The sequence below is a fragment of the Henckelia pumila genome, unplaced genomic scaffold, assembly GCF_033568475.1.
Source record: "Henckelia pumila isolate YLH828 unplaced genomic scaffold, ASM3356847v2 CTG_525:::fragment_3, whole genome shotgun sequence".
Classification (NCBI taxonomy): domain Eukaryota; kingdom Viridiplantae; phylum Streptophyta; class Magnoliopsida; order Lamiales; family Gesneriaceae; genus Henckelia; species Henckelia pumila.
In genome coordinates, this window is record NW_027331857.1 from 4,125,181 (window position 1) to 4,138,345 (window position 13,165).

A 13,165-nucleotide genomic window follows, 5' to 3' on the forward strand; every position below is an offset into this window, starting at 1 on the left:
AGATCAGTAGTTGTGATAGGCTCATCACTAAGAAATTGTTCAGCAAGCTTATCATCAACCTCTGAGACCCCACCTCAACCAGCTCATGCCGTTTTTCCAGAGCCAATACTTTAATATCAGCAGAAATATCTTCTGTGACAACGTTTTCACTGCAATAGGAAAAAATAAATATAAAACAAAGGGGGACATATGTATGAGTATGATCAATGCAACATCATGAGTTATCAGACGAACCCATTAGAACCATGAAAATAATAAGCTTTCCGGGGATGGGCTTGATTTTCATGTCGATTTTCCCGAACAAGAACTCTTTCTTGGATTCGAAGCCGGACCTGGAAACGTTATCGAGAGACAGCGTGAGAAGCTCACCATCTTCGAGTATGTGAACGTGATTAATACCCCATGTCGCAACGAATAATCATGTGTTCGATATGATCAATAGTAAAATTAATGTTATGGGTATTAGAGCACTCCTTTGCAGAACCTTTTATCTTTATGAATAATGAATGGAACATTTATACTTGGTTTGAGTTGCTTGTTGTGGAGTTTCAAGTATTCATTCTGCCATAGCTGAAATGTAATAAAAATACGTTTTGATTTGCTTAATGGGCCTTATTATTATTTTTTTAACTTAAATTATTTTTTCTTTTTTTTTTCGCGTACTTGTTTTCACATTATTTTGTCGAAGAAAAGTACTGGAAGCTCAGAAGTCATATTTTTTTGCTCTTATTAAAAAATCTTTTGGCTCCATGGATTTCATGAATTTTGGCTAAAGACTTTTTTTAATTCTCCGTAAAAATACTAGTAAATATAAAATATTCGTTTGTAAAAAGGAAACTAATATTTCTCTAGCTCCTCACACGCAACAAATACATTATATATAAAAAAAGAGAATCAAACTTACTTTCCGCACACTTGGTGTATGTTATTAATATTAATATGATATCTAACAAAGTATACATAATAAGATATAAATTTTTTTTAAAAAAAAAAGAATTAATAAATTTGGCATTCAGGGCCAGTGCCATTAAGGAATCTCCATTATACGAGTTCGATTCACCAAAGATCTCCTCCAAAACTATATTAGATAGTGTTCTAATTGGCGCCGTTTAGATTCGTCTAGGCATCATTGCCTAGGCGTTAGGCTGGATGCCTAGACGTTAGACTGTTGTATATCGTCTCGTTTTCTTTGCTAGGTTATGTCTCTAGGCGTTGTCCGCCTAATCTTCCGCTTAAGCGGTGCCAAAGTCGCTTAGGCTGATAGAAATCTGCCTAGGCGGTTACTATTTTTATTAATAGAAAATAAATATCAAAAACAAAAAGAGAGACGCGAAGCGAGAAACAAATACAGAAAGAAAGATAAAATGCATAAATAAAGTCAAGCAAAAAATAGAATCTCTATTAAATATGAAGATTTGATATCTATTAATGTTTATATTGTTGGTGTTATTATTATTATTAAAATTTTATAAGATTTTCGTACAAAAACTAAAAAACATAAGACATAAAAATTATATTATATAGTAAAACTGATGAATAATTCAAGTTATTTATTATTTAGGTTTTTAAAAAAAATATCCTAGACCCCGGCTAGGCACTAGGCGGTGAGTCGCCGCCCGCCTACCACCTAGGACAATTTAGAACATTAATATTAGATGGAGCTAAAAGAACTCACACCTCCTACTACATCTTCTCTTGATCAAATTTAGAAATGATTGTCATGTCTTGTAACTCATTTGATATCAATATTTTAAATTTGAGATGAGCTCTTTTGTTTCACACCCCGCTTAAATAATCTTCTTCACAAATTAAAAAAAAAAAAAAAGAAAAAAAAAATAGATATGATTTTTTGTTTTAAAAAAAATAAAATTCTCGTGATTTAATTGAAGTGCTTTTGGAAAATTGTGATATGATTTACTTTTAAAAGTATTTATACGATACTCTAAATTTTTTGAAAGAATTTATACGATATAATTGATTTATATCCAAGAAATATTCAAAATCATATTTATAATAAAAAATAATATTTTTTTCTCTTTAAAACAATAATATTTTTGATAATAAAATAATATTTTTAATTGATCGAATTATTATATATTGTCGTATAAACTTTTTGCATAAGAAATTAATTATCATTCTAATAACATCTTTCTCAATATGGTGTTTAACAATATTCTTGGTATCGTTTGGTTTACATATTATTAATATATGCACAACTTATTTTATCCAATCTCACGTCATTTTTGTCATATTATTTATCTATTTATTAATTATTTATCTTTAATCAATCAATCAAATAATTAATTATTTATTTTACATAAATTAAATCAAATCATTGAATTTAAATTATTATATTACTTTTTGTAAATAATATTATTCACATTTCTATTAATTGTTAAAATGAAAAAATGATAATTCATCATTTTTTAAAAAATAATTAATCAATTTAATCAAACAAATTATAATCTATCAATCAAACCAAATATTATATTAATTATAATTTTTTATTGATTTTTAATTACATTATATTACTCATATATTATTTATCTTATCATTTAAATCAATACCTGCAAGCAGTGTTTTAAAAACCGAACCGGACCGGCCGGTTCGACCGGGAACCGGTCACTGGTCCTGTCCGGAATACCCCTAAAAACCGTTTTAACGATTCAACCGCTCAGAACTGGTCAAAACCGGCCGAACCGGCCATAACCAACCAAGAATCGGTCCCAAGAACTGGCAAGAAAACCAGTTGAACCGGTTTTCGAATTTTTTTTATTTTTTTTAAAATTGTTTTTTTTTTAATTTTAAAATCTTAAAAATATTATTTTTCTATTATTACATATTTTTAATTAATTTATTTATTTTTAAAAATATAGTATATATAACTATAATTAATATTTTGAATATATTTATATAGTTATTTATTTTTTAAAAATATAGTATATATAACTATAATTAATATTTTGAATATATTTATATAGTTATTTTTTAAACTATGATAAATATATTTTTGTTTATTTATATACATCTTTTAGATTTTTAAAATTTAAAATTTATTATTAATTATATTATATTATATAAACGAGTTTTCGGTTCGACCATCCGGTTAAAACGATCGAACCGGTTAAATTGTTTTTTTTAAGATAGACAGATTCGATTATAAAAACATTGAGTCCAAGTCACAAATTGTAGTTGACTGTTTATGTTCCTAAATATGAGTTCTGCGTCACTGCTGACGCACTAACAAGCTACGGAGCAGGTACCACCGTAGCAGTAGTGGTGGTGATGAACCCCAAATTACGGCATTTCTTTTTTAAATTTCAAAATTTTTTCTAACCAAAAACTTCAGCTCTTTTTTATTGAAAATTTTCGACTCTGACATATTAGTTTGATTTTCAGTATTGATTTTCAGTATTTTCAACGGATGTGAATTATTATAGCAGCCAGTTTGGAATTTTTTGTCCACTTTGAACTCATGAGGTGTATATAAATACAGGTGTAAGCGTAAACTCGAATTCATAAAGTGATCGGCGGAATCAACACATGGCCGCCACTGCAAATGGTGAATGCCTTGGATGGGCCGCCAGAGATCCCTCCGGATTCCTATCTCCTTACGAATTCAACCGCAGGTAACTCCTTTCCGATCTTGATTTGGGCATGGCTGCTAAATTAACATGTTCTGTATTTAATTTGCTGTTTTATTGCAATTTGGGTGGCGACTGTTGTTCTTAGCCATCGATTTGTTCCATCGCTTTTTCTTTTCAGATTTTGTGGTGACCAGAAAAGAATTAGCCACTCCACTAGTTCTAAAATTTAGCCATCGTTTTCTTTTCATATTTCTTGATTTTATATGCAACCATATGCGGCCGAAGTCAAGCTCCAATTTGTTGGGCAGAGCTGGTTTAATTATTAATACGAATACAGATAAATATACTAAATTAATTTGGACCCGTTCTCGGTTCGAAAATGTTCGAACTTGATTCATGTTTGATGGTTTGGCATTTTAATCAATCAGGCCTGTTGGAAGTGATGATGTTTCGATAAGCATTATGTACTGTGGAATATGCTATGCTGATGTTGTCTGGCCCAGAAACATACTTGGAACTTCAAAGTATCCTTTAGTTCCTGGGTATGTATATTCATTTTAAAGTCTATCAAATTAGCCAATACTCTACTTCTAAACTACAGAATAAACAATTCTGAGCCATTTGCAAGAACTCTGTTTAATTTGATAGGCACGAAATCTCCGGTATTGTACGTGTGGTTGGTACCAATGTTCAACGCTTTAAAGTAGGCGACCGTGTTGGAGTTGGAACAATTGTTGATTCTTGCAGAGAGTGCGAGTATTGTGATGATCACTTAGAAAACTATTGCTCAAAGGGGTCAGTCCACACTTTTGATGCGGTGGATTCTGATGGTACCATAACCAAAGGGGGATTTTCTAGCTATATTGTGGTTCACGAAAGGTGGTTGTTAACTTGTCTTTCATTAAAGAATGTAGACATGCTAGCAGGGAAACTAAGTCTTAACTTGGTTTGTTTTTATTCTTTTTCTAGGTATTGCTACAATATACCTGAAAATTACCCGCTAGAATTAGCAGCACCATTGCTCTGTGCTGGAATAACAGTTTACAACCCCATGATGAAGCATAACATGAATCAACCAGGCAAATCTTTGGGGATTATAGGGCTAGGTGGACTTGGCCACCTGGCCGTGAAGTTTGGCAAGGCATTTGGATTAAAAGTAACGGTATTCAGCACGAGTATTTCCAAGAAAGAAGAGTCTTTGAATGTTCTTGGAGCCGATCATTTTGTTATTTCTTCTGATCAAGAGGCAATGGCGGTAAGTCTCACTACAGTACCCTTTGAAGAGATCTATTAAACTAATTATTATAAGCCATAAAAAATTGAAATGGAGATGTTTGTAGAAAGGGAAGTTGGGTTTTGAAATTCTGATGATGGAGATTGGTGCAGGCTTTGACCAAGTCATTGGACTTCATCATAAACACAGCATCTGGGGATATCCCCTTCGATTCATTACTGCAATTGTTGAAGACGACTGGTGTACTTGTGTTGGTGGGATTTCCAAGTGAAGTGAAATTTAGTCCTATGCACCTCGCTCCAGGTACAAATTCATGCATAAATATATATGACTATTCAGGAGATCATTAATATGAGCACACACTTATATATCCGAGTCTTTGATTGATTTATAACAAATGATATATTGCAGCTGCGAGGAGCGTTACAGGAAGTATAACAGGTGGAACCAAGCAGACACAAGAAATGTTGAATTTCTGTGCTACAAACAAAATTTACCCCGACATTGAATTGATACCGATTCAATACGTGAACGAGGCCTTGGAGAGGCTGATTAAGAAAGACGTGAAGTATCGTTTTGTGATCGACGTTGCTAATTCGCTCAAGTAAAATGGAGGAAGGTTTGTCTGTAGGTGCTTGGTGTTTCACATAGAGGAATAAACATGTGTTCGATATGATCAAAAATAAAATAAATGTTATGGGTATCAGAGCACTCCTTTGCAGAAGTGAACCTTTTGTCTTATGAATTATGAATGGAATATTTATACTTGGTTTGAGTTGCTTGTTGTGGAGTTTCAAGTATTCATTCTGCCATAGCTGAAATGTAATAAAAATACGTTTTGATTTGCTTAATGGGCCTTATTATTATTTTTTAACTTAATTATTTTTACTTTTTTTTTCGCGTACTTGTTTTCACATTATTTTGTCGAAGAAAAGTACTGGAAGCTCAGAAGTCATATTTTTTTGCTCTTATTAAAAAATCTTTTGGCTCCATGGATTTCATGAATTTTGGCTAAAGACTTTTTTTAATTCTCCGTAAAAAATACTAGTAAATATAAAATATTCGTTTGTAAAAAGGAAACTAATATTTCTCTAGCTCCTCGCACGCAACAAATACATTATATATAAAAAAAGAGAATCAAACTTACTTTCCGCACACTTGGTGTATGTTATTAATATTAATATGATATCTAACAAAGTATATATAATAAGATATAATTTTTTTTTAAAAAAAAGAACTAATAAATTTGGCATTCAGGGCCAGTGCCATTAAGGAATCTCCATTTATCCCTGCAAAAATCATATATCATGTAACCCTTCCGCGTCCTCTCCATTCTTGCTCGGCTTCTACCATCCAACTCCATGTTTAGCCATGTTTTCGACGCGAAATCGTGGGGATTACACGAAGATCTTCTGGTTTGGTGAGACCAGATGCATGCATCCGCAGAAAAATTGGCGTAGGAAGTAAGGAATGGGGCTAAATTCCAGTCGGTAGCCCACTCCTCCGCGTTCCACAGACTCGAATACAATCTCATCGGCCGAGTGGGGAAAGGAACTCCCAATGTCTCCAAGTTCTTGAATTCCCGTATCGGTACCCCATCCACATACAAACTACGTACCAAAACAATTAATATATGTATATGAAAACATGCATATAAATATTTTATTTGCATACTTACATGATGCATTTGGGATTCCACAGAATGGAATATGTGTGGAAATCTAAGGTTGGATCAAACCATAGGAAGAATTGTTGCTCTCTTTCGCCCTTTCCATGAACGAATATGTTGGTGTGAAGTGTGTATGGATTTCCCGTTGTGTTCCCCATGAATTCAATATCTATCTTGTCTGGCTGCTCACCTTCTGATATCAGCTGCAGCAGTTCATCAAATATATTTGGTGAAATTTTGAATACAAACTATAATTGTGACGAAAAAATATTACTATATCCTCGTGTTAGCATGAATATATATATATCGAATCTTACATAATAAGTGGACACGGTGCCAGCGGCATTTCCGGGGACGAGCTTGATTTTCATGTCGATTTTCCCGAACAAGAACTCTTTCTTGGATTCGAAGCCGGACCCGGAAACGTTATCGAGAGACAGCGTGAGAAGCTCACCATCTTCGAGTATGTGAACGTGATTAATACCCCATGTCGCAACGAAGTGTCGATGAAAGGTACCATTTCCCATTACTATACTCTGAGTGGCACTGTCACAATTTCATCTCAATCGTATTCAATACTTTCATTAGAGAAATCGACTAGGCCTTTCAAATCACTTCCCATGTGAATCCCCAATTGATATATGAAGTAATTGTTGGAATTGAGATCAAGTTTAAACTCTAAATTCTAAATGCTCTGTTTATTTGCGATATTTAACCACGCCAATTTAAAAAAACCACGCCAATTAAAAAAAGAAAAGAAAAGAAAAAGAATGTCAAATTCCTTTATAAATAGTTTAATGAAAGTTGTTGAGTTTGGGATATGAATTTTCCTAAGAAATTTATATTTTTTCCCCAATTATTTGAAAATCTCCCCAGCTCTTAGATCATTCATATATCATCCCTCTCAAGTTGTTAACCATTGGGTATCCTAAGATTGTATTTGGACGATGCTTTCAAATGAGTGCATTTCGATTATAGTTTTATGGTTAACAATGAAATAAATGATCAAATTTTAAATTAATACCTTATTTTTATTTACTCATTATTATTTATACAAATTAAATAAAATAGATTTCAGATGACATTACTCTTATTGGGTGAACTCGAAAATCATCCTAATTAACATGAAATAATAATAAACTTGAAAAATAGATTTAAAGTCTATAATCATCATTCTCTAAATAATAATAAAAAAATATTTTGAAATCCACAAATCTAAAATCTTTTGATCTAAACGCGGGCTAATTGCATTCACACCCCCTGTGAAAAGTCTAAAAGACATAAAATCCTCTAAAAAATATTAATAGGCTAATGCATCCCTCAGTTTTTTAAAATGTAGCACATTTCACCCCTATGTTATACAAACTCGGGCACATTTATACCCTCTCATAGGGGTTTTTATGCTAATTTTTTTAAAACATAGGGTCTAACATGCTATTAATTTTACACATGAGATTTTATATCTTTTAGACTTTTCACAGGGGATGTGAATGCAATTAGCCCATCTAAACGCTACCTAACAATCACATATATGTGGCCCATGATCATATACACACATAAAAAGATAAGCAAAGTGAAATGAGGGAGTGGGATTCAGCACATGCCATTCTATCTATTCTATTGTATATGGCCCCCATGAAATTAAATCTCTTTAATTTCTATCCAAGTAGTTGCAGGCTAGTAATGGATCCCCTACGCCATTATTCTGTCTCCACCATCTTCCAAAAATGAATGCCCATTCATTACCACACCGACTCCTCATTTTTCATCGTTATATTAAAATTATTAAATGGAGAATTTTGATGTGATATAATTTTTTAACATTATTATTTTTTTTTTTTTGAGTTCATAGGTATTAATTATGACTTTTCTTTCCTTCGTTTTCACTTTTCACCTTCACGTATCGTACATTAAAAAGTAATTAACTTTTTCATGCCTTTGACAAAAAGGGAGTATATATTTTAATTACCCAATTAAATTTAACAAAAAGGGTACTTGAATGCCAACACAACCTCGTTTCATGATAGGATAGCTACTAACGGATTAAAATAATTAAAGATCATATATAGTATTAAAGGTTGTTGATAACGATTTAAGACAGCATTATGTTTAATTGGGTCATTAATAATATTGTTTAATATATTACATTGATAATGCTCAAACCTTCAACATCAAGCATAGACTCGGATAAAATTAAGTAGACTTCAAATTAAGTAACTTATTTTATATAAAAAATTAATCGATGGATACTTTAATTTCAAATAAATACCGCCAAAAGATGACTACGAGAAGACGAATTAAAACCATAACTTTAACTTAATCAAGATCGAAGACTATGGATTTTGTATCTAAGAGCTGAAAATTCGTAGATTCTTCACCTTCTTCAGTGAGCATATATATAATATATATATCAATGGTTTTGTTCATTTGGCTACCGAAATTAATGTATCTACAAGAATTTAAAGTACGTACGTACCTTGTGCTCCGTACTCTACTGCGGATCGCATACTGTAAAATAACAATGTCCACCTGAAAAATATAGTGAAATGATCAAGAAGAGAACTTAAACAAAATATTGATCCTAAACTTGAAAAAAAATTTAGAGAGTGTAATTTACATGTACAATTAATGCATTGATCGATATATAAACTAGAATTAAGAATGTATATAGAGACTAAACCTTGAAGATAAAGATGGCAAAAAAGATGATGAAAGCCAAATATGGGAGTGATTTCTTGGAATTGGAGGGGTAGGGAAAATTTCTTGGTGGCATAATGGTTGCTTTTTTCAGAGACAACCGAAGAGAAGAAGGCAAGTGTTGGTGTAATTTCAAGGACTAGTCCTAATTTATCTTTTATTATAAATAAAATCAAATAATAGTGCTCAAAATTTATATACATGTATATATATGTATGTGTGTATGTAGTGTAATAATTGTCTCTATCAATGCGTTGGATAGCAAATGACAGCCACTCCTTTATATCCCGACACAGCCAATGGGCTCATCCTGGATTTTTGTGGGCTTTCTATATATATTGTATCTTTTGGAATTTACCTCACTTGGATTAATTATTTCTGCAAGTTAAAGTTGCATTTTTTTCCATTGTTTTCACCTCTGTGAAAATTAAAGTGTCGGTGAAGTGGCACGAAAGATTTATGTGTAGAAGTAGAACCACCAAAATACAAGATATACTTATCAGGTTTTCATACTAATAATGGTATAAATAGTAAAAATAGAATCCACTTCAATATTTGTCGAGCTAAAATATGAGAATTAGCTTGACTGGCCTTCCATCTCATATACATTGCTGATTCAGAGACATGAATTATATATGGCGGCACATCCATGCATGATTTGGGTACATTTCGAACACTTATATATGTGGGGTATTAAAATTAATTAAGACAATTTATCTTAAAAAATGTATATTATAATTAAGAGAAACATGCAATTGGTTACAGTGATCAGGACATGATTAATCCTTGTGAGATGGACACAATTACTAATATATCGGACACTTTTCTTTCTTTTTTCTTTTTTTTTTAACACAATAGAACTTTAATCCTCTCAAGTGATCTCAACAATAAGAGACCGCTGTAAATTGGTTTTTCTCTAACTGGCTTTTCAACACATTTAATTATAAGAATTATATTAAGTAAAATATAATAAACGTAACATTTGATGGAAAATATATTAGTCCAAATTTTTGGGAGAAAATTAGAATATACAGCATATATTTAATTTCATATTTCCCAGGGTTTTCAACACACATAAAATGAAGTGTAAAAGTATGAAATTTCAAAGTACAGAACTTTGGCATATCTGATCTTTAATAGTTAATAGTTTGCAATTAGTGCAGCAAATTTTGGTTTAATTAGTACTACGGGCACTTTTGCTAATTGTATTGTCGGTTCATTGGCCCCAAGCTAGTTAATGTCACCATCACAATAACCCTACATCGTGTCGTTCCCGTGGACATATTAACTACTTGTATCCCCCCACACTAAATTATTGTCATTGAAATTCAATTATTCAAAATCATTTTCTAAAAATATAATTATTTCCGATTATGTATTCTTGAATAAACTTGCTATGAGTAGTAAATTTCACTAAAAATATAAAATGGCCTTTCTTAATTCAATTTCTGGTGATGATGAAATAATGTGGTGACATGATTGCTTTGGATCCCCTTGATTTAATTCTTTATAGTTTCAAATGTTTGTTTGTTTGTAAATCATTTATATTTACCATTCATAATAATTCTTATGATTTACGCAATTAGTAAACAGACATGCGTGCGTGAATCATTTGCCGACAACACATATATATAAGGAAGAAGAATTCCATCCTTGAATCATTAAACATAATGCCATTTGGGTCCTCATTCTCCTCTAGGCATGCTCTACTTGTTGGTCCTCTATTCTCACTAGCAATCATATTTGAGCACTTCGAATTAATGGACTTCTCCAAGATCAATATCTGGAGGCCAGGAAAATATAAGTACATTTCAGAATTGTGTGTCACTCTAATATCCACATGTTCAAGAATCGTCACTTGCTTGAAGTTGTATATTAGAGTCGGAATAATCACCATCAACTGTAAGTAATACAACATTAATTATTAACGGATTGTCCGTTTTCCATATTAAAATAGGTTAATGAGATGTTATCTTTAGAACAATAACCTAAGACACCGTTTGATTTGAAGGTATGGTATAAGTAATATATAGATACGTAATATAATGTAATAAAAATAAATAAGAAATGATAGTTAAAATAGTATTGGATTTGATTGATAGATTATGGTTTATTTGATTTGATTGATTAAATTTTATATAAAAATGTTAAATGACTATTTTATCCTTTTAACAATAAATAAAATAAATATTATATTATTTATAAAGGGTAATATAGTAATTTGAATTCAATAATTTGATTGATATGAGATAAATAATTAATGATTTGATTGATGTAAAATAAATAGTTAATATATAGATAAATAATATGATGAGAAGAACGTGAGATGAGATATGATGAGTTATACATATATTAGTAATATGGTGAACAGAACGGTGCTAAAAGTGCATGTGAACATATATATTATATATATCCTTGGACACAATACTAAAAGTGACATGAAATTTTTCGCTTATTTATGCAAAACTTATATGATATACGTTGTACATCATTTATAAACACAACCTAATGTGTGATTAATATTTATCACTGATCGTCCATAGGGGCATAGGTGAGTTGGTAAGGCCTAAGATGACGTGGGAAGAAATTCCCCAGCGTTGCGGGTTTGATCCTCGTGTGGAGCATATTCCCTGCTGAAATATTGTGGGGATATGCTCTGGGGATTGGGCCATGTGCTCCTTCCTTCAGGTCCCTGCCGCTCGTGCACATCCTTCGATTTACCCAACGCATGAGCCAATAGGCCTCTGACATATGTGAAATGAGGTCCCCTTGGGGTCAATTTTTTTTTTTTTTAATATTTATCACTGATCAGTACGCCTTCATAGATCTTAAATTTATTAAATGTGCATTTATTGGCTGTTGTACCCCTCACATGGGTTGGAATATAATTTAATGTCAGCCCATTGCAGATATATTTTTTGGTTCTTTCAAAAATAAATAAATCATCTCAAAACTTATATATGTAACAGTACTGTCTTATATTCCATATATATATCATTAATTTAGGTTATATTTCTTATTATTTTATCAATTTATCTCTATTTAATTAATACATTAAATACAAATACTATTTTTTTACATATTAAAATCTTCTTAAATAAGGGTAAAAAATGAAATTACTTTTAAAAAAAGTATTTTTATAAATTTTTATTAATCTGTGTGAAAACATACAAGGGAATAAGCTCTCGAGAAAAGGAAGAGCGAAGAAATTGTTTCTTCTTGTTCGAAGCTCTCATTTCGGCGAGTCATTTTCTTTGATTTTCTCCTCGTTAAATTTCTTCTTTTTTTAAGTGCGAATTAGAAGAGGAACAGGGAATCCGGTCATGGACCTGATTTGAATATTGAAGAAAAGGTGAAACTCCAGTTGATTGTTCGTAGGGAAACACAACAAGAGCTATTTTCCATTTTGAAATAGTTGGAGCCATCGTCAATCTTTTAAGATTGATAGGTATAAATCTCTTAACACCCTATGAACTTTATTTAAACCATACGAGTGTCCAAAATATTTTGAACGTCAAAATAAATTTTTTAAACTTCCGCTGCATCTTGGGCACGATAAAAATTCGAGATCCAACAGTGCTATCATTAAATCCATCTCATTGTAGGACAAATAATATTAATCCTACATTAAATTGTTGGACACTGAATCAAGAGTAACTATCCACGTTTATCATTGGTCCTCGTACATGATCCAAACTGGACAATATAATACGATATTAATCTCCGTTTATTATGGTGAAGGAAATTATATAATTGTGGATGGATGCAATAATTTTATCTAATAATGTTGCGCTACATATTATATTGATTGAAATTTGAGGTGACCTTTGGTCTACTCCCGTCCCCTCTTCATTAATTATATATATATATATATATAATTTTGCTATCCTGCCCACTCACCGTGTCCACCTAATGTGCCCACCATGAGATGACACTCAGCTATTGGATGTGATGAATTGTGCGTCCAATAGTTGAGTG

At 31.7% G+C, this 13,165-nt stretch overlaps 2 protein-coding genes across 3 annotated transcripts; one reads left to right on the forward strand and one right to left on the reverse strand.

Annotated features, from left to right (window-relative positions):
- Window positions 1-3,320: 3,320 nt before the first annotated feature.
- On the forward strand, window positions 3,321-5,695 carry LOC140872999 (probable cinnamyl alcohol dehydrogenase 1). 2 transcript variants are annotated; one of them, XM_073275957.1, is made up of 6 exons: window positions 3,325-3,629; window positions 4,016-4,129; window positions 4,236-4,466; window positions 4,557-4,842; window positions 4,974-5,124; window positions 5,233-5,695. In XM_073275957.1, exons 1-6 carry the CDS (start codon window positions 3,544-3,546, stop codon window positions 5,427-5,429), a joined length of 1,065 nt encoding a protein of 354 aa, XP_073132058.1. In that variant the 5' UTR covers window positions 3,325-3,543; the 3' UTR covers window positions 5,430-5,695. The 2 variants fall into 2 exon arrangements, with proteins under 2 accessions (XP_073132057.1, XP_073132058.1); XM_073275956.1 differs by having other exon boundaries at window positions 3,321-3,629; window positions 4,236-4,842.
- A 244-nt stretch (window positions 5,696-5,939) lies between these two features.
- On the reverse strand, window positions 5,940-9,329 carry LOC140872990 (xyloglucan endotransglucosylase protein 7-like). The gene is made up of 5 exons (XM_073275935.1): window positions 9,171-9,329; window positions 8,967-9,019; window positions 6,808-7,036; window positions 6,500-6,693; window positions 5,940-6,431 (listed from the first exon to the last, which is right to left on the reverse strand). Exons 1-5 carry the CDS (start codon window positions 9,261-9,263, stop codon window positions 6,059-6,061), a joined length of 942 nt encoding a protein of 313 aa, XP_073132036.1. The 5' UTR covers window positions 9,264-9,329; the 3' UTR covers window positions 5,940-6,058.
- Window positions 9,330-13,165: the final 3,836 nt, after the last annotated feature.

Coding starts and splice junctions, on each gene's coding strand:
- LOC140872990 (XM_073275935.1), bottom strand. CDS start 9,263: ATGCCACCAAGAAATTTTCCCTACCCCTCCAATTCCAAGAAATCACTC. Junction 9,020..9,170: donor TTGCCATCTTTATCTTCAAG/GTTTAGTCTCTA, acceptor TATATTTTTCAG/GTGGACATTGTTATTTTACA. Junction 6,432..6,499: donor TGGAATCCCAAATGCATCAT/GTAAGTATGCAA, acceptor TTTGGTACGTAG/TTTGTATGTGGATGGGGTAC.
- LOC140872999 (XM_073275956.1), top strand. CDS start 3,544: ATGGCCGCCACTGCAAATGGTGAATGCCTTGGATGGGCCGCCAGAGAT. Junction 4,843..4,973: donor CTGATCAAGAGGCAATGGCG/GTAAGTCTCACT, acceptor AGATTGGTGCAG/GCTTTGACCAAGTCATTGGA. Junction 5,125..5,232: donor TCCTATGCACCTCGCTCCAG/GTACAAATTCAT, acceptor GATATATTGCAG/CTGCGAGGAGCGTTACAGGA.